The following is an 18,700-nucleotide window of genomic DNA, read 5'->3' on the forward strand; positions in this document are numbered from 1 at the left end:
CTCAGAGAAACGTACTAGTTTTGTGTAAAAACACAACGTTTCACAAGGGATCACATTTTGTAAAAGAATGCAAAGTTCAACAATGGTTTTGCGAAAATAGCGATAAAATGTAAAGGTTTTCGGAGGGAATGCATTACTTTTGCAAGAGAATACTAAGTTTAATGCAATACATATTTTTTTTTTTTTAAATGATTATTCCTAATGTGTTTCTAAAATGAATTTCACAATGCAAATTGTTATAAATAAAAAGGTTAATTATTCAGTCACATTACTTATTTTTGCACATTGGTATAATGATTCTGTAAATGTGTTTCCATCACAGTTTACCTTTTTGTTCAATCATGGTCACTGCAATGCTCTCACAGAACTGTGAAATATATATATTTATTATTATTATTATTATTTTTAATCAAGGCACCTTTTGAAGAGTTTTGGAAATAAAAAAAAAAAAAGTAATTTTCTCAAATTGTATATATGCTATTTAGTATCTGTATGAGAGAAAAGCCTCATGACACATGAGAAAGATGGAGTGCATCATTAAATGGAGTGGAAGTATTACCTGTAAGTTAGTCCGGCCCCACAAAAGACTGACTGCGCATTCGGAGTGCTCTTTGCCTCGGCTGTCAGCTTTCTTATTCAGTGGCCATGAATCTATAGGGGGGAAATTGGAATGAATGCCCTCTCCCATTTTCAAATCCAACGGCTTCTTTTCTGCTCTCGCAAACCTTTTATCTGCACCATGCACCCTTATTTTATTCCCACCGGCATGACGGGAGAGCGCGGAGGAGAAAGGAGGACTTTTTATTCCCTGGTTTTATTGAGAATCGCTAGCTAGTTTTATTGCATGACCGTACAAACTCAGCCACAAGGCAAAGCTGGAGGAATCACAGGGAATGCTGTCATTTTTCAGAGCACATAAGATCCCCCCTCACTGCCTTGCTATTTCTGGGCAGTGAATCCAGTTACAAACTAACTCCATCAGAGCTTCTTAGATGCGAGAAAGAAATTGTTGGATAAACTTCAGCTCTTCATAAGATACAATATTTGTACTGCCCTGCCTTGGCGTGTTGAGATTACGGCAGAATTCTTTATTGAGTGAGAGTCTTCATACTGGAGAAAAGTGACAGGTTTTCTCATTGTCATGCCGAGTTCATCATGGTAAGAATAGTCGGTTCTGCCTATAGGAGTAAAATTGTGTTGCGTGGTGGAGAAAGCTGTCATATTCACCTTGACGCGCTGTGTTTTCATACGTGTGCTAGCTGAACGCTAATAGCTGACAGCTCTTTGATGTGTGTGCAGGATGTAACTAAGAGGATGTCTCTGCCCATGGACATCCGTCTCCCACCAGAGTTTCTGAAGAAGTTACAGATGGAAAACCCTCCACCGTGCAAACCACTCAGCCGCATGTCCAGAAGAGCCTCACTGGTTAGTAACCAAACGAAACACGCTTAGACAGTTACTGATGCAATCTAATCATAGTTTAAGTTAAGGCTAATAACTACAGACTAAACGAAACCCTAACCCCACTAACCTTTTTGCATTTAAAATAGAATAACTACAATAATAATAAAAAAGTGAATTTCTTGAAACAAAACTGTCTACATATGCACACATTCTGTTCCTAAACCAGAGCTTACTGCCCAGGCAATGTTTTAGGCATTACAGCCATATAATAGTACACGGATATCTATTATTATTTTTTATTAATTAATTAATAAATGTTTTTTTGTTTTTTGTTTTTTACAAAATCTTGAGCAAAAACTGTGTTTTTGCAGATAATGCAATCCCAGAATACCCTGCAAAAAACAACTTAAAAAGTATATATTATTATATGTAATATACACATTATATATTGAGAACCAAAAATTTTTTTATAATTTTTTTTCTATCATAAAAATGTGCTTAATCATAATGCAACATAAATGTTCAGTGTTATTCTGTCACAGTTTTTCAGTGGCCTTGGTCTAGAAGTACTGTTCCCTTTAATTTTCCCCCTTTTACAGAGATATACATTTACATTTATTCATTAGACGCTTTTATCCAGAGCGACTTACAGATGAAAGTTATAAGTTATATGAGTTATAAGGCATGAACTAAACCAACCAGCTATGAGGCTCATCACAACATAAAAAACTTTAGATGCAAAAAAACAAAAAAACAAATGCAAATCAGACAAATAGACAAAAAAGTGCTTATTTACATGTTGATATCCACACAATGTTTACAGCTCAATGTTTACAATCATAAATGTTGTCAACGGTCTATTTCAATAAACTGAAGACACTTTGCTCACACTGTATTCCATTCTTTTCCAGTCGGACATTGGCTTTGGGAAACTGGAGACCTATGTGAAGTTGGGAAAACTAGGAGAGGTAAGATGTTTTCAGAAAATAAATAAATAAATAGATTCTATAGGCAAAAAATAAAAACGTAAAACAGCAGCCATCGAAATGAAGAACCAAATGTGTTCATTACGAGATTCCCCGCAGGCAATTACAGTGAATATGAGTCGTGTTGTATGTGGATTCTGATTTAATGAGCTTTTTTTTGGCATGAAGAGACATCAGTCTCTAATATGCTCAAAGCTGTACAGCAACTAGCCCGTCAATTTTCCATTAAGTGCAACAAAGCATGCATATTGCAAATTGTGAACTACATACAACCCTAAGGAATACCGTATCTAATGACTGTGTGAGGAAAAACCTGAAGTATTGGGAAAAATACTGGACAAGGATTGCAGTGAATTCACCTCAATAAAGAAACAAGTAACAGTAAAGTGGGTTTCATATCTTTGTGTCAGCAGTTATAAATGTTTCATTAATGTTTAAAAGTGCTTTTAGCTCTGCCTGGAAAAGTCAGGGAAATTAATAAAATCTTGAAAAGTGTGCTATGGCTTAATTCTAGTTAGTATCTTTTGTGTTAGTATCTTTTGTGAATTTACAAGGATTATCAATTATAAAAGCACAATCACCTTGGAGGAATCTATGGTCTTGCTAAGTAAATAATGGGATATAGTTCATGGATCTAACCGAAGGCTTGGAAGCAAACTCATTTTTAAAGAAATGAATACTTTTATCCAGCAAGGACACATTTAATTGATCAAAAGTAAGAGTAAAGACATTTATAATGTTAAAAATAAAAACTGATTTAAAAAAGGGCTGTTCCTGCTGTTCTTTGGAACTTTTTATAAAAATTTCCACAAAAATATTTAGCACAAGTGTTTTCAAAATTTCTCTTGAAAAGTTTCTAAAGGATCATGTGTAACTGGATAACTGCTGAAAATTTGTCTTTGCATCACAGGAAATATACAATTCTATAATATACAGACCTCACAATAGAAAACACTCTTAAATTCTATTTTTACTGTATTTGTGATCAAATAAATGCAGCCTTGGTGAGATAGGAGACTTTTATAAACATCGTTTCAATTGTTATATTTCAATAGAGTAAGAAACATTTTGATCCACTATTACTCATCACTATCATCCAATTGCAACAAAGTACCAAAAAGTACCATAAAAACATCAGATGTTATTTTTAAACACTTTTCTAGCTATGCACATCATCAGCCAACATATGAGTAATCTCAATATGAAATGACTTCCATAAACAATAAACAATAGCTCAGCAGTTATAAAGAGCAGTTTGAATTTTCTAGCTTGTCCCAGTTGACATTGTTGTGGTTATAAACCAAAATCTCTTACCAGAAACTAGATGAACAACCCTATAGATTTGTCTGAAGTTTCATACTGTTCTAATCCAGTGGTTTTCATCTGATGGACTGTAGGTCTGATATGGTTTAGGAAAGCATGAATAAAAACAATGTTGAATGCAAAAATACAATGCAACTTAACATATAATTGTGCATGTGTTTTTATCTACTACTGTATATATCTTGCTGTTGACATCAGTGACCATGTTTCCAGTAAATCTCTATAATTTTTTATCATAAATAAATCTGTCATTTGGTACAAGCTTGTGAAATCAGACAGATGTTGACACAGACAGGTTGTAGAACAAGACTAAATTAGAGATTTACCTTGTTTGGGCAGTCCACTCAGATTCAGGAGACATCTGAGAACCAAACATATTCTTAATTTGGTATCTTGCTGGCCTTGTGCAGTTTATGGTTATAGTACGGTCTGATTTCAAGACATTTCTTTCTGCTTTTATACAATACATCATTTTGGTGCTGCTGTATGTTGGGTTGCCAAGGTCAAATCTGGATGTTCAAGTTAAACCAGTTGTGAAGCACTAGTCTGTTCTGCAACACTCCTGTTTCCCAGATGATTGACATTTTTTTGATTTCCTGTCTGTCAAACAGGGCACATACGCAACGGTATTCAAGGGTCGCAGCAAACTCACAGAAAACCTGGTGGCCCTGAAAGAGATTCGTCTGGAGCATGAAGAGGGCGCCCCGTGCACGGCCATACGGGAAGGTGCTGTCCTCCTCTCTCACTGACACAACTATGATTTCCAGCTCCCCAGTTGTTCAAAACCCAGATTGTCACGAAGAGTATTCATTCTAAACTAGCAAGCCACAGGCGTCTTCTTCACCCAGCCTGAATCACTCCATCTAAATGGAAATGCTGACGTGAAGCAAGGCTGCCTCCCAGTGCCCGCTGAGGGACTGCATTACAAAACATGCCAAGAGACCTCAGAGTTAGGATTTTTTATAACTCTATAAAGACTTCATTTAAGCATCAGCTCGTTTCAGATTTAATGTTACGGGGAGCCCTTTCTCTAAAGAAAAATCTGAGGTGCCAAAGACCTCAGTAAAAGTGTCCAGTCATTCTCACTTTAATATTTCATTCTTTCCTGTCGCATAAAAAAAAAAAGACTTAAAATGAGGCGTAAATTAGAGCATTCTTACAAATCCAGAAATTATTCATTCTTTAAATAAATTAATTAATTAATTAACAAATAATATTATATCATTAGATGTAAAATTATAATATATATTCATCATAGAATATATTAAAAGACATCTAGATACATTTTATAGGTTTTTAATAAGTATGGTTATACATTTTTTCTATCTATCTATCTATCTATCTATCTATCTATCTATCTATCTATCTATCTATCTAAAAATGACCTAATGTGTGTGTGTGTGTATATATATATATATATATATATATATATATATATTAAAATTAAAATTAAATTAAATTAAATTAAATTAAATTAAATTAAATTTTAATTTAATTTTTTATATATATATATATATATATATATATATATATATATATATATATATATGTGTGTGTGTGTGTGTGTGTGTGTGTGTGTGTGTATATATATATATATAAATTAGAGCTAATATTTAATTTTTTTAGTAATATATTATAAGTCTAGGTTCTTTGTAATTCAGCAAAGGGCACATTTGATTGATTAAAATTGACAGTAAAGACGTTTATAATGTTATAAAAAACTTTCAAATAATGCTGTTCTTTCAAACTTTCTATTAATTAAAGATTTTTTTTTTTTTTTGGGATCACTGTTTTCACACAAATTATAAGTAGCTCAAACATTTTGGAAGATAACTAATAATATGAAATGTGTCCTGAGCAGTAAAGCGCATTAGAAAATAATTAGGGCTAATTTCATAGTAACTGATTAGTCATTAAAATATTTATGTACAGTATATACACACTGGTAAAATATTTAAATATATAGAATATAATGCACATTTCATTAACAAATAAAACCAATATATCAATTGTATATTTCCATAAATAGCATATATGTTGGCTGTTTCTGGGTAATATTAAATTTTTCAGTATATGAATTAGAACAAAACAACACGTAGAGCCATTTTCTAATTTGAATGACAATTCTGCATCCTGTTTGGCTTCATTAAAATTCAGGAACTGGATTTGAATTTCAAAAGCTTTCCATTCTGAATGTTGCAGACCCTGCTGGAGGTTATTGTTGTTGGTGCTCATTATCATATTCTTGTTGTGTTGCACCAGTGTCACTGCTGAAGAACCTGAAGCACGCCAACATCGTAACGCTTCATGACATCATCCATACGGACCGATGTCTCACCCTCGTCTTTGAGTACCTGGTAAGCCACGTCTGAATGTTATAAAACAGTAGCAGCCTGTATGGTTCCCACAATACTTTTGTGATATTGATCGAGGTGCTATTTTACATATTTTTCTCTTGAACTATGAAAGCAACCTCAAAATGTGACAGGACCAGTCTGTTTTGAGTGCCATTTTGACGGCATAATCTATTGTTTTTAAAGGACAGTGACTTGAAGCAATACCTCGACAACTGTGGAAACCTAATGAGCATGCACAATGTGAAGGTAACAGCAAAAAACATCAACAAGCTTCCCAATTAAAAGTCAACAGCGCTGTCTACACAGACAGCTACCTTCTAATGCAACATTCTAATTCGAGACATGACAACCGATTCTGATTGAGTGTGACATGTTAATCTGTTGCTAAATAACACCAGGTTTGCAATGAGAACCAATTTGTTAATCGATTACGAGTACAAAGCTGCGCGACAACGTCACAGCCAATCAGAAGATATGTTTCGTTATACAGTTACGAAGAGCAGGATTTTGGACCAATGAGATTTCGCTGGGCGGGGCTACCCAGCAGACCCAAGCAATGAGACCTCTTTTCTGATTTTTCTTACCTATAGGGAAAACATCGATGGAAATTAGAGCATTGGAAGCCATAATTGACTAATTAGTTTGTTTTACTAATAAGTCCATTTATTAAAGAAAATGAGATATAAATTAAGTATAGATCTCAAAGTGACATTTCAAACACTTTATGAGTTGGAAATAGCCCATTTGTTTTATGATAATGAGGAATTTAGGCTACTAAACAGCTAATAGCTTTTTGCATGTCACTTTATGTAGGTGGATAAAACAGTGTCAGGCATAAAATAGTATTCATAAAAAAAAAGTGATTTATAGTAAAGCGAACACTAGGTAAATAAGTATTTAAATTAAACTTGTCATTATTGAATTTAAAAAATATATAATTTTCTTCATTCAAGTATTTCGTAATGCGTTATCCGCAGTGGATACATGTGATGTTGTCTTTAAATTAGACGAAAATGAGGGATCTTAGAAGGCGGCTGCCTATATTTTGTATGCCTTAAAATGCTTAAAATTACCTTGTTGGTAATTTAGGTTTAGAAGCGCTAACATCCCCCTTTCTGTCCTTGTAGATATTCACATTCCAGCTTCTTCGTGGTTTATCATATTGTCATAAGAGGAAGATTCTCCACCGGGACCTGAAGCCTCAGAATCTGCTCATTAATGACAAGGGAGAACTCAAACTGGCAGACTTTGGTGAGTATTCACTGAGCATTCACAGATGCATTTACTTTGGTGTGCTGTACAAAGAATATCTGACTTGTTTTTTAGCACATTACCCAGCAGCGGTCTCCAATGTGACTCCCATTTTAAATCAGCTTTTGGCTCAGATTCTGGGTTACCCAGCAATGTTTGTTCCTCGCCTTAACTATCTGTCTAATCGTACTTGTTAAGGTTTGGCCAGAGCAAAATCAGTCCCAACAAAAACCTATTCGAATGAGGTTGTGACCTTGTGGTACCGACCTCCTGATGTCCTGCTGGGCTCCACGGAGTACTCAACGCCGATAGACATGTGGTAAGATGTTTATCCCATACATTTCTGCTAGAAAACATTGAACACAATACTACTACTGTATGGCATCAGTCACAATGTGTTGCTAACATTATGAAAGATTAGAGCAAAACTATTAATACTGCTCATGTACAATGCCCATAAGACTAAAAAGGCAAAAATAGTCCATGATCTAAAATTACTAACCATTGTATATACTGGAGGCTGAGCTCTTTTGACTTGGGTTAGTAAACAACATCAAGGCAAATGTGAAAAGTGTTTAAAAATATCTTTTTAAATTAGACAGATTTAACCATTTAAATTATATAAATTTAACCATTTAAACTAGACTAATTTAACTGTTTATATAGCACAAATGTAATCATTTGACAAATTGAAACACTGACATATACAAATTATATATATATATGGCTAGCTGTGGAAGAAGCTAGATTCATGGATTACATAATGTAAATTAGATGCATTATTTAAATTAGAAAAGCATTTGTCCATGTTTCACTCCGTCTCGAGGAAACTGCTTGAGAAACGGTGTCTCTTCTGGGGGTCAGTACACTTTCAGCTCGTTTTTTTTTTTTTTTTTTGAGCAAGACTGTACGACATTCACATTACATGATTTGACTTATTTTTATGTAGAAAGGGCGAAAGCGCTACGCATTCGTGTTTTCATAACCACTGGCCAAATTCAAAAACAAAAATAAATCATCTTTGAGAGCTAAGGGGCCCCCTAGTGTTTCGGGCCTTAGGCAGCTTGCGTATTTTGTGTATTGGGAGGATCGACTCTGGGTTTGCATAACCTTTAGTTTTAGAAAAGAAAATCCCATTTATGAACTATATGAAATAATCCATCAAACTGGATTTTGATCATGCCAAAGAGCTCTTGACCGTTGCTCAGTCCTCCAGAAGAAACATTAAGCTAGAAAATTGAATTCTGTCTTTCCTGACACAACCTTTTAACATCACATGCACACACTGACACGCACTCCTCAGGCAACCTTGGATAGCTGACATGGACTCAGACATAAATGCTTTTTAAAGCTAAGCCATCCTGTCCGATAAAAATGCAGTTGTGTTTAATCCTCAGGATTAGTCCAGTGGGCTAATCAATCCGATCGCGACAGCAGCCACATGTGTCTTTCCCATATCTCCACCTCGCACCTTCCCCAAAACTACCCTCCAGTCAAGCAGACGTCAAACTGTGATAGGAGAATAGACACTGTATCTAAAACAAGTGTGACGGCCCTGATCTGATGTGTTCAAATGATGTCTGCTGGCTTCATTTAAAAGCTTTGTCATATATAATAACAGCACTGAAATTAAAACAGACTTTATGATCATAACGCAGCAGGAATATGATGGATGTCTCTGTATGACTAGGGGCGTGGGCTGTATCCTGTACGAAATGGCCACAGGCCGTCCCATGTTTCCTGGATCGACTGTCAAAGAGGAACTACACCTGATATTTCGACTCATGGGTATGAGAGACATTTTAATTTTAATTATGTCATTAATGGTTTAATTGTGGTTCCATGAAAAACGTTTAGCTTTTCAATCCACAAAAGGTTTTATTTATAGTGGAATTTTTTTTTTTTTTTTTTTTTTTTTTTTTTATTAAAATGTACAACTAACTTTAAACTATAAAAAAAAAATTCTTTCAGAACTGTTGAAAGGTTAAAAAGAAATGGTTCTCTTATGGCATCACTATGAATACCCCCCCCCCCCTTGGGGTTTCTTAGGCAAATGTGAAAATCTGGTTACATTTGCATTTGCATATTTAAATGTTACATTTCTCATTTTAATTAGATCAGTTTATCTATTTGAATAACTATGCGCTGCCATTCAAAAGTTGGTCAGAAAGGTTTTTAATGTTTTTTTAAAAAGTATCTTATGCTCACCAAAGCTGCTTTTATTTTATTCAAAATACAGTAAAAACTGTAACATTGCAAAATACTATTACAATTACAAAGGTTTCAATTGTTAAAATGCAATTTATTTCTGTAATGCAAAGCTTAATTTTCAGCATCATTACTCCAGTCTTCAGTGTCACATGATCCTTCAGATATCATTCTGATATGCTAATACATATATATATATATATATATATATATATATATATATATATATATATATATATATATATATATATATATATATATATATATATAATGTATGCCTTGTAATCAGATTTTGATGCTGCTGTATTTTTTTTTTTTTTTTTTTTATCCAAAACTACTTGTTTCACAGAAAACAACTTGACTTACTGGCAAACTCTCTGATTGAGTGATTACATGCTCCTCATAAGCGCTCGTTCCAGCAGCCAGCTGTAAACATGACAACCTGTGCAATTCAATTCAGAAGCTGTGCAAAGCCAGTCGACCAAATCAGAGCTCGCCAGATAAACAAAACATCAGCCATTTTTTATGCAATATAGATCATGCGGTCAGTGAGCGGCCTGTGGGTGGTCGTGGGTGCACCGTCTGAGGCAGAATGAGGGTCTAATTATCTCACTGTAGGACGCATACTAAAATTCTTACACTTCTTTCCGTAACCAGGCACCCCAACTGAGGAGAGCTGGCCCAGAATCACAGCTAATGAGGAATTCAAATCCTACCTGTTTCCTCAGTACAGAGCACAAGCGCTCATTAATCATGTGCCCAGGTACCGCACGAACACCACAAACTAACTTGCATGCAACAGGACTAGCTTTTGGCTTCTTTAAATGAAATGTACAAACAAAAACAAACCTGTATCTATAAATAAATAACAACGAAGCATATTTTGGAGACTTTGCATGCTATGAATTATAGATGGTGTATATTGTAATACACAAGGCATGTGTTTTTGTTTTGTTTTAAGGCTTGACACTGAGGGAATAGACCTTCTTACGGCTCTATTGTTGGTGAGTGAAAATCTGAAAAAAAAAAAAACACTTTACACAAGTATGCAAACATAAATGTGAACCCTCAGCCAATGAATCACAAACATGAGTATTTTGGGCATGTTTATAATTAAAAGTCCCACAAAATGTATTTTTTTTTTTCTGGTTATCTGAATGAAACGTCATTAAATGGTCATTTATGTAACCAAAATACAATGTCCAACGTCTAAAGGAATAGGTCACCTAAAAATGGAAAATTGGCTGAAAATGTTCTCACCCTCTGGCCATGTTTGTTTCTTCATGAGACCAAATTTGGTGAAATTTTGTATAACATGTCTTGCTCACCAATGGATCTTAAGCAGTGAATGGGTGCCGTCAGAAAGAGAGTCCAAACATCTGATAAAATAATCCACATGTAAACCACACCACTCCAGTCTATCAGTTAACATCTTGTGAAGTAAAAACAAATCCATTGCTTTAACTTTAAACCATTGCTTCTAGACAAAATACAGTCCATAACGCTGTCCTCTCACATAAAAACCCAGTGAAACATTTGTTTAATACTGCTCTCGACCGTTTTCACTTCTAAGTGGTGCTTGATCTGTGCATATTTCTCTCCTGATCCTGACAATAACATTTCCAATGGAGAAAGGAATATTATGGACAGAGGATTCATACTTTGATCGAAAACATGTTAATGATGGATTAGTTTCTTTCAAACTCACAGCTTTTCACTTCACAAGATTTTAATTGATGGGCTGGAGTCATGTGGATCATTGTGATGTTTTTATCAGCTGTTTGGAATGTAATTCTGACGGCACCCATACACTGCAGAGAATCCATTGGAGAGCAAGTGATGGAATGCTACATTTCTTCAAATCTGTTTCAATAAAGACACAAACTCATCTACATCTTGGATGGCCTGAAGGTGAGTACATTTTCAGCAAATTTTCATTTTTTTTGGGGGGGGGTGACCTTTTCTAAGTAAACTCAGTTTGAAACATATGCTTTACAAAAAACTAGTTTACTTTTAGTATTCAATTAAATTAAATAATTTTGCATGTAAATGTCTCATCGTATCCCTATTTTAAGGAAAAAATAATTCTACGATACACTTTCATGCACTTTTAGGTTTGTATGCTCTCCTAAATGTTTCAAATTAGGAGCAGTGCTTTAAGTGGGCCGGTAAGCACAGGTACTCAGTACCGCCACTTCCAAATATAGCTCTTGAGCGTACCACCACCTCTCAGTGCGGCCCAGAACTGCTTTTAGCATACCGGTACGTTCATTTGGACATCTGTTTTAATAGAGGTTTTAATCCTTTGCCTTCACTGCCGCTTCTCAGAGCGCCCTTCACAATGCAAGCTTCTTAATTCTTCCTAGTTTGGAGTATGGAGCTTGAATCATTTGAACCAGTTTGGGAGTTCGGAGCGGGATCGCGAATCATTTGAGTCAGTTCGGGAGTTCGTGGCGGGTTCGCGAATCATTTGAGTTTGGGAGTTCAGAGCGGGTTCGCGAATCATTTGAGTCCGTTTGGGGATCGCAAATCATTTGAATCAGTTCGGGAGTTCTGAGCTGCTTTGCGGATCATTTGAATCAATTCGAGAGTTCGGAGCGGGATCGCGAATCATTTGAGTCAGTTCGGGAGTTCGGAGCGGGTTCGCGAATCATTGAGTCAGTTTGGGGTTCGCAAATAATTTGAATCAATTTGGGAGTTCGTAGCGGCTTCGTGGATCATTTAAATCAATTCGAGAGTTCGTAGCGGGTTTGTGAATCATTTGAGTCAGTTTGGGAGTTCAAAGCGGGTTCGCGAATAATTTGAGTCAGTTCGGGTATTTTTTTGCACATTTTATTTATGTTCAGTAGTTCTTTCTAGCTCAAGCAAATCCACAAACTAATAAAAAGATTTATTATTAAGGTTGCCTGTTGACTGCTGTATATGAAAGCCCTTCAATGTAGTTGTTGTTACCTCAGGGGATGAGGGGAATCATCAAAAAAAAAAAAAATATATATATATATATATATATATATATATATATATATATATATATATGTATATGTATATGTATATATATATATATATATATATATATATATATATATATATATATATATATATATATATATATATATATATATATATATATATATATAATAGAGTACCAGCACCTCTTTTGGGCAACTTAAAGCACTGATTAGGAGCATGTGAAAAGTAAGCATCCACATGCAATATATTTGCATAGTGTACATTCTTACTGAAAACATAAATATTATCGGTGTATTATAGGTATTGTAGATATTATAGATATTATTTTATTTCAATAGGTTTATTGTTCTGTGTAGACAACTTTCCATTTGTTGGAATGCTAAGAAGGAGCCAGTAAGATATACACAATAGATTTATGCAATATGAGGATTTGCCAGTCTGTGTCAGATGTCAAAAACAACAGCCCTGCAGGGCTATACTGAGAATAATCCAAAAACACACACACACACCTAGCCAGTGGTGGTACTGTGTTTAGAAACACCTTGCCGAAGAGAGAGGTCATCGAGTATGACATATGGCACAATAGCAGGAGGACAATATTTCTGGTATCATAGCATGATGAAACAGGAATATTGTCTATACTGGTAGAAAAATGTGAGTAAGTCACTATCAATAAATCTGATAAAGTGTCTATTTATTGTTAACACACTGCTCTGTTAACAGACAATAACAATAATGAACTATACAATTCTGTTTGCATCTGCATAATAAGAGACAGATAATCCAATAATACTGATATTCTTTTCTAACGGTTAATAGAAATCCATTTGGTGGGTCTCAAACAAAGCCATTACGCCAGACTTACTTACATCACTACAAAATACAATAATTGATGTAAAAGCCTTCATTCTCAAGCGTGAAATACAGACCTGTAGCGTTTTTGTTGTTGTTGTTGTTTTTTCCTATTATATTAAGTATTAATACTGTTATTATTGTTGTTTTTGTTATTAACAATAACAATATTCGTTATATTATAAATAATAATAATAATAATAATATTTATGACCATGATTTTTATGCAAAGCAGTATTGCAATCAGAATGGTCAAAAATGTATATTCAAATGTATTTTTAACACAACCCCTTAGTATTCTAATAGCCTAATCATTATAAATTATTGAGTGAAAATTCAGAAATAATTATTTAAAAAATCAGATAAATACATAAAAATCAAATACTAATCAAAAGTATTACTATTAATAAAATATCAGCATAATCTCAAAATTTAAAACCCTTTAAAAATAGTATTTTACAGTCTAATTATAATCAATTATTGTGGCAAAACTAAGACATTTAAATAATAATAATAATAATAATAAAGCAGAATAACAAATTAAAAGTTATATATACTAAATCAATTAAAATCAATAAATTATAATTAAAATCTATATGAGTTTTTTTTTTTTTTTTTTTTTTTTTTTTTTAAAGCTAGCATGGGATCAGACATCATTTGTGTGTGAGATTTCTAACAAGCACACAGCACAATTGCAAGGCCAGCGAGGTGCTGTTAAAAGCCATGGAACTGCAATAGTCTTCAGCTCCCACAAACCCCTGGGAGAAAAAAAGGCCCTTGTTAAAGGTTTTCGCTGCCGAAACGGAGTGCGCTCAGAAGCTAATTACAGTGTCAGCTTCCCCTCTCTGCCTGCTCTCCTCCAGGTCCAATTAGTATGATACAGGCAGGGAGCATTATAGCGTTATCAAAACACAGGTAAACAAACGCAGACAACCCCACGCTTCGCTCAGGTACAGGCAAGAGTAAGGACCTTTCAGAGGAATATCGTTCAAGATTATGTTGGGGGAATGACTGAACAAAGAGGGCTGGCAAAGGCTAAAGACTCTTCCAGAGACTCGATGCTTATCATAGCGTTTTGTTTGGCTGTAAAATAGAGGTTGGGTCAATTTGTAATAGTTATATGATTCGTTTAATTTAACAACAATAGAATAGTCCATGGGAGGTCTAAGATTGTGTGTGTAAGAATGCGGTATTTGTGCAGAAGCGTGAATGCGTTTCTTTCCTCTTTGTGCGTTCTGATGGCGCGCGCAGCTTGAGCGCGCTCTGACCTGTCATTATGATGAAAGACCGCGGAGCGCGCGATTCGTTAATGGTGACAGCGGCCTTAATGAGTCCGAACCGTGCACCTGTTTCTCATCAAACCCCGCTGACTGCTCGCGCCGTCAGCCTCACACAATGCGCTCTGAACGCTCTGCTCGTTTGAAGCACTGCCAAACTTCGCCGGAGACAATTTGATAACTTTGTGTGAGATGAGAGCAGGGTGATGGGTGCTTCATTATTTAAAACTATTTTATAGCTCAGGGATCAACAAGTCAGGGGAGCTGTGCTCAAATCGAGTCATTAGTGAAGAGCACAGGCAGCACTCGCGCTGTAGTGCGCAAAACAGAGAAAGAAGCGTTGACGCATGCGCACACGTGTTAAAAATATCAAAGTGCAATTCTCTGGCTTTTAGTACATCTTCATTATACAACAAGTTAATTAAATCTTTCCATGATGGTCAGAATATTTAGTATATCTTGTAATATATATATATATATATATATATATATATATATATATATATATATATACACACACACACAATACGTGTGTGTGTGTGTATGTATGTATATATTAATATGTATGTATATATTAATTTGTTCTTATATTATGTAAATTTAGATCAACTTAAATATATAATATAAATATAGCTACAGTAAAAATAATAATACATGGCATATTATGGTCACAGCTAGATAAACATATTCGATTTATATTATTATGTTTGTGGTTAAATATAATGTCCAATGTGTTTAATTTAATAACATTATGATTTTCTTAAAATAATATATGTCATATATCATAATAGATGGCTTCCATAACTATAGATAAACCTATAGATATAAACCAATATAGGTATATATAGACAAACCTATATTTATATTTAAATTAAATAATGTGTATAATCACATAAATGTATGTATGCATATATATTTATATATATATATATATATATATATATATATATATATATATATATATATATATAAATATTGAGATAGTATAATATGCATAATATTATTGTTTATAATATTTATATTCAAATATAATGTGTAATAACAAAATATACATTTCCCTCCTCTTTTTTTTTCTGTTCAGTATGACACCAAGTGCAGGATTTCTGCTGAGTCGGCTCTGAGACACTCTTACTTCCTGACTCTGGGCGAGAACATCCACTCCATACCTGACAGTGAGTTCATCCCAATATTTACGCTATTATCTAATTTCTCTGCTTAAATATCCTCAACAAGGGCTTTATCATCTGTCATTCACCCTTGATTAAACAACAAACGAGAATCATCAGCCACTTGTCTTCTATTCTCTCTAGCCTCATCTGTGTTTTCACTGAGGGAGATCCAGCTACAGAAGGATCCGGGACACAAAAGCTCAGTATTCCAGCCACCAGGTATTCAATTCCATTGCTTTGGCATCACTCATCTCTATTTGCACAGCGCAACATGATCATTTTTAGTCATGCACAAGGAACATTAATCCCATCTGTAAACCTGTAAGAAAATGCTTTCACCTCACCTGCACTCCTGCAGATCTGTCTAACAATGGGTCATTTTCTCCAAATCCAGGTCGAGGCAAAAACCGCAGACAAAGCATATTCTGAGGACAAGAAACAAAGCACTGTGCATGAAGAGATCGCCAGAACAAAACCATTATGAAGCAGACAGCTTTGTTTCTCCATCTAAAACATGCATGCATCCATTCACGAACACACCAATTTATTAGTCTGTCCTTCAGAAAACAGATTCAATAGAAGTGACTCATCCTCAGTCATAAAACTGGCTGGTTAAAAGTGTGGCCGAGGCTCAATCCAATCTCTCTTGCAGTCTCATTTAAGCCTAAAAACCACACTGATCCTAAAGCTCAAATCTTTAAAAACATTTACCCCTGGTTTCACAGACAAGGCCTTAGCCTTGAAACATGCACTGACATATTTTTGTCTCAAGATGAAGTAATGCTTCTCTCTCTCTCTCTCTCTCTCTCTCTCTCTCTATCTAGATTATAAAATATACCTAAATGTCCTAATTGAATTACAGCCTAAACCTGGCTTAGTCTAAGCCCTGACTGTGAAACCAGGCCTTACAAGTAGTATTTTCAGATGTTCATGGTATTTTTCATTTGTGCGTGTATGTGAATGTGCGAGAAACATGGTAGCTAATTATTTTCCCATCGAGTGAAATTTCTTTAATTTCTGTTTGAAGTTTGACTAGTTTTGCATTATGTGTTTGACGAGTCATTGCACCAGCTCATATTGCAGTTTATTTCACAAGCGTTCATTCGATATTTCAATATCGAGAGGGGTTGACACATAAAAACTGTAAGTTGTCATAATTATTTGAGCCATTGCATAGAGAATACTTGAATTCTGTCATGATACCATTGATCTTTGGCTACTAAAGGTGCTGCAAGTGATTTTAGCTAACAAAATTAGACCGCCTGCTTCCTTTCTTCTAAATCCTGTCCTGTCCACAAAATGACTGACAGCCAAAGAGTCTTTCTGATTGGCAAAAAAAAAAAACTGTGGTACTCACTTACAGTATCTTTGACGAGTTATTAATTTACACAATGATCAAGAGGTGCCTTTTGCAGACCGGAAGAGATGATGGGGTCAACTATCTTGGTCCTTTCAAGTAATTGCACGTGCAGATATTCGTTTTGCCATTTAAGGTAATTGCTACTCCGTATTTGCACATGGCATCCAAGTGTCCTGGACCTGAAACCTAATTATTGTTCACCTTCTCCTACTGTATCTTGTAGTTCAAAGATAAAAGCATGAGATTCTTTATTGTAAATGGCACTGAGCACAAGCTCGTTTTACTGTGGACAGAAAGCTTAATCATTTAAAGGCCCCCGGGGAACAGAAAAATCAAGAATGACTGACAAAGTAGAAAATATATTGACTTAAAATGATTTAGTTTACCATTACTGAAGAAGCGGCACTAATTTATGTTTTGTGGCAAATGAAAATATTTTAAATACTCTATTGAAAATAATTAATATATAAATATATGTATTTTGAAAAGTGTTTTCTTTATTCTCAGTGAACTATTGCCAGAAGAAAAAAAAAACTGTTGTATTAAAATATCTTAGATCATGTCTAAATGTTTTATAAAAGATTTAGATTTTTGTATGAAATGTAATATTAAATATTTTGTGTGATTTGTTCTATTCTATTATGATATTCTGAAGCTGAATGTATTGTGACTACGAAAATGCCAAAAATAATTAAATAATCAATTAAATAAATGCTGACGTTGAGTTGAACCATGCATGGTTATGTGACTGCCCTTGTCTCAAACAATACTGTCTTATTTGACATTAATACACTTGACAAACAAAGTAAACTTGATAGGATTCGGTCTTGGCAACATTCCGTCTCCTGGACGGCCAGATAAACCTTGTGTTTCATTGTTAGCATAGTTGCGACAAATTAGCTACTTGTGTAAAAACTAGTCGGACCCTGCACTCGGGGTACAGTGAACATGAAAATATCTGTAAAACAACAGTCAACAGTCAAAAATATGACTGTCCACGTCACCCCAGTCAATAGTGCGTAGTTTCTTACCCTCTTGAATGTGTTGGCGTTATTCACGAATTATGTAGAAGGATCAAACTACCAACACACCTGTTGCACAGATCTGTTTCTTCTTGTTGGGAATTTTGAATCTTTTTGACGAATCATTTAACGGTTCCTTTGAGTCATAAAGCGGGTGTTATTTTTTATTTTATTTTATTTATTTATTTTTGGACAGGACCTGGTTTGGTAACACCTGTGGTAGCTACTGATGTCTATGGAAACCCGTTTCCTCCACTGAATAATAATAATAAAAAAAATTAAAAGGTAGAGTTTATATCTCGTAGGCCTATATCTGACTTTTTTTCTTGCGAGATAAACTCTAGAAATTGTTACTCTTTTCTAAATTCTAAAGGGGAATAAGTCAGAATTTGAGTTTATATCTCTCAATTGTGACTTTATAATTCGCAATTGCGATCTATTTCATAATTATGTGAAAATGTTTATTTAATTGTAGCCTATCAAATGTTGCGCTGATAAAGATTCCAAACAGGTCGGTTTAG

At 34.6% G+C, this 18,700-nt stretch overlaps 1 protein-coding gene and 1 long non-coding RNA gene across 2 annotated transcripts in view; one reads left to right on the forward strand and one right to left on the reverse strand.

Annotated features, from left to right (window-relative positions):
* Window positions 1-17,887, forward strand: part of LOC113055500 (cyclin-dependent kinase 18-like) — a 55,608-nt gene extending 37,721 nt beyond the window's left edge. Inside the window, exons 4-16 of the mRNA XM_026221860.1 lie at window positions 1,300-1,425; window positions 2,316-2,372; window positions 4,325-4,439; window positions 5,976-6,070; window positions 6,254-6,316; window positions 7,198-7,321; window positions 7,520-7,640; window positions 9,012-9,109; window positions 10,187-10,292; window positions 10,491-10,533; window positions 15,710-15,800; window positions 15,939-16,016; window positions 16,192-17,887. Of these exons, the coding sequence (XP_026077645.1) occupies window positions 1,300-1,425; window positions 2,316-2,372; window positions 4,325-4,439; window positions 5,976-6,070; window positions 6,254-6,316; window positions 7,198-7,321; window positions 7,520-7,640; window positions 9,012-9,109; window positions 10,187-10,292; window positions 10,491-10,533; window positions 15,710-15,800; window positions 15,939-16,016; window positions 16,192-16,226 (1,152 nt within the window). The 3' untranslated portion in view covers window positions 16,227-17,887. The remainder of the gene's footprint in view (window positions 1-1,299; window positions 1,426-2,315; window positions 2,373-4,324; window positions 4,440-5,975; window positions 6,071-6,253; window positions 6,317-7,197; window positions 7,322-7,519; window positions 7,641-9,011; window positions 9,110-10,186; window positions 10,293-10,490; window positions 10,534-15,709; window positions 15,801-15,938; window positions 16,017-16,191) is intronic.
* On the reverse strand, window positions 420-18,339 carry LOC113055501 (uncharacterized). Its single transcript, XR_003277536.1, has 3 exons — window positions 18,189-18,339; window positions 16,142-16,222; window positions 420-651 (listed from the first exon to the last, which is right to left on the reverse strand). It is a non-coding gene; the product is annotated as an uncharacterized LOC113055501 (long non-coding RNA).
* Window positions 18,340-18,700: the final 361 nt, after the last annotated feature.

This window comes from Carassius auratus, chromosome 36 (assembly GCF_003368295.1).
Source record: "Carassius auratus strain Wakin chromosome 36, ASM336829v1, whole genome shotgun sequence".
Taxonomy (NCBI): domain Eukaryota; kingdom Metazoa; phylum Chordata; class Actinopteri; order Cypriniformes; family Cyprinidae; genus Carassius; species Carassius auratus.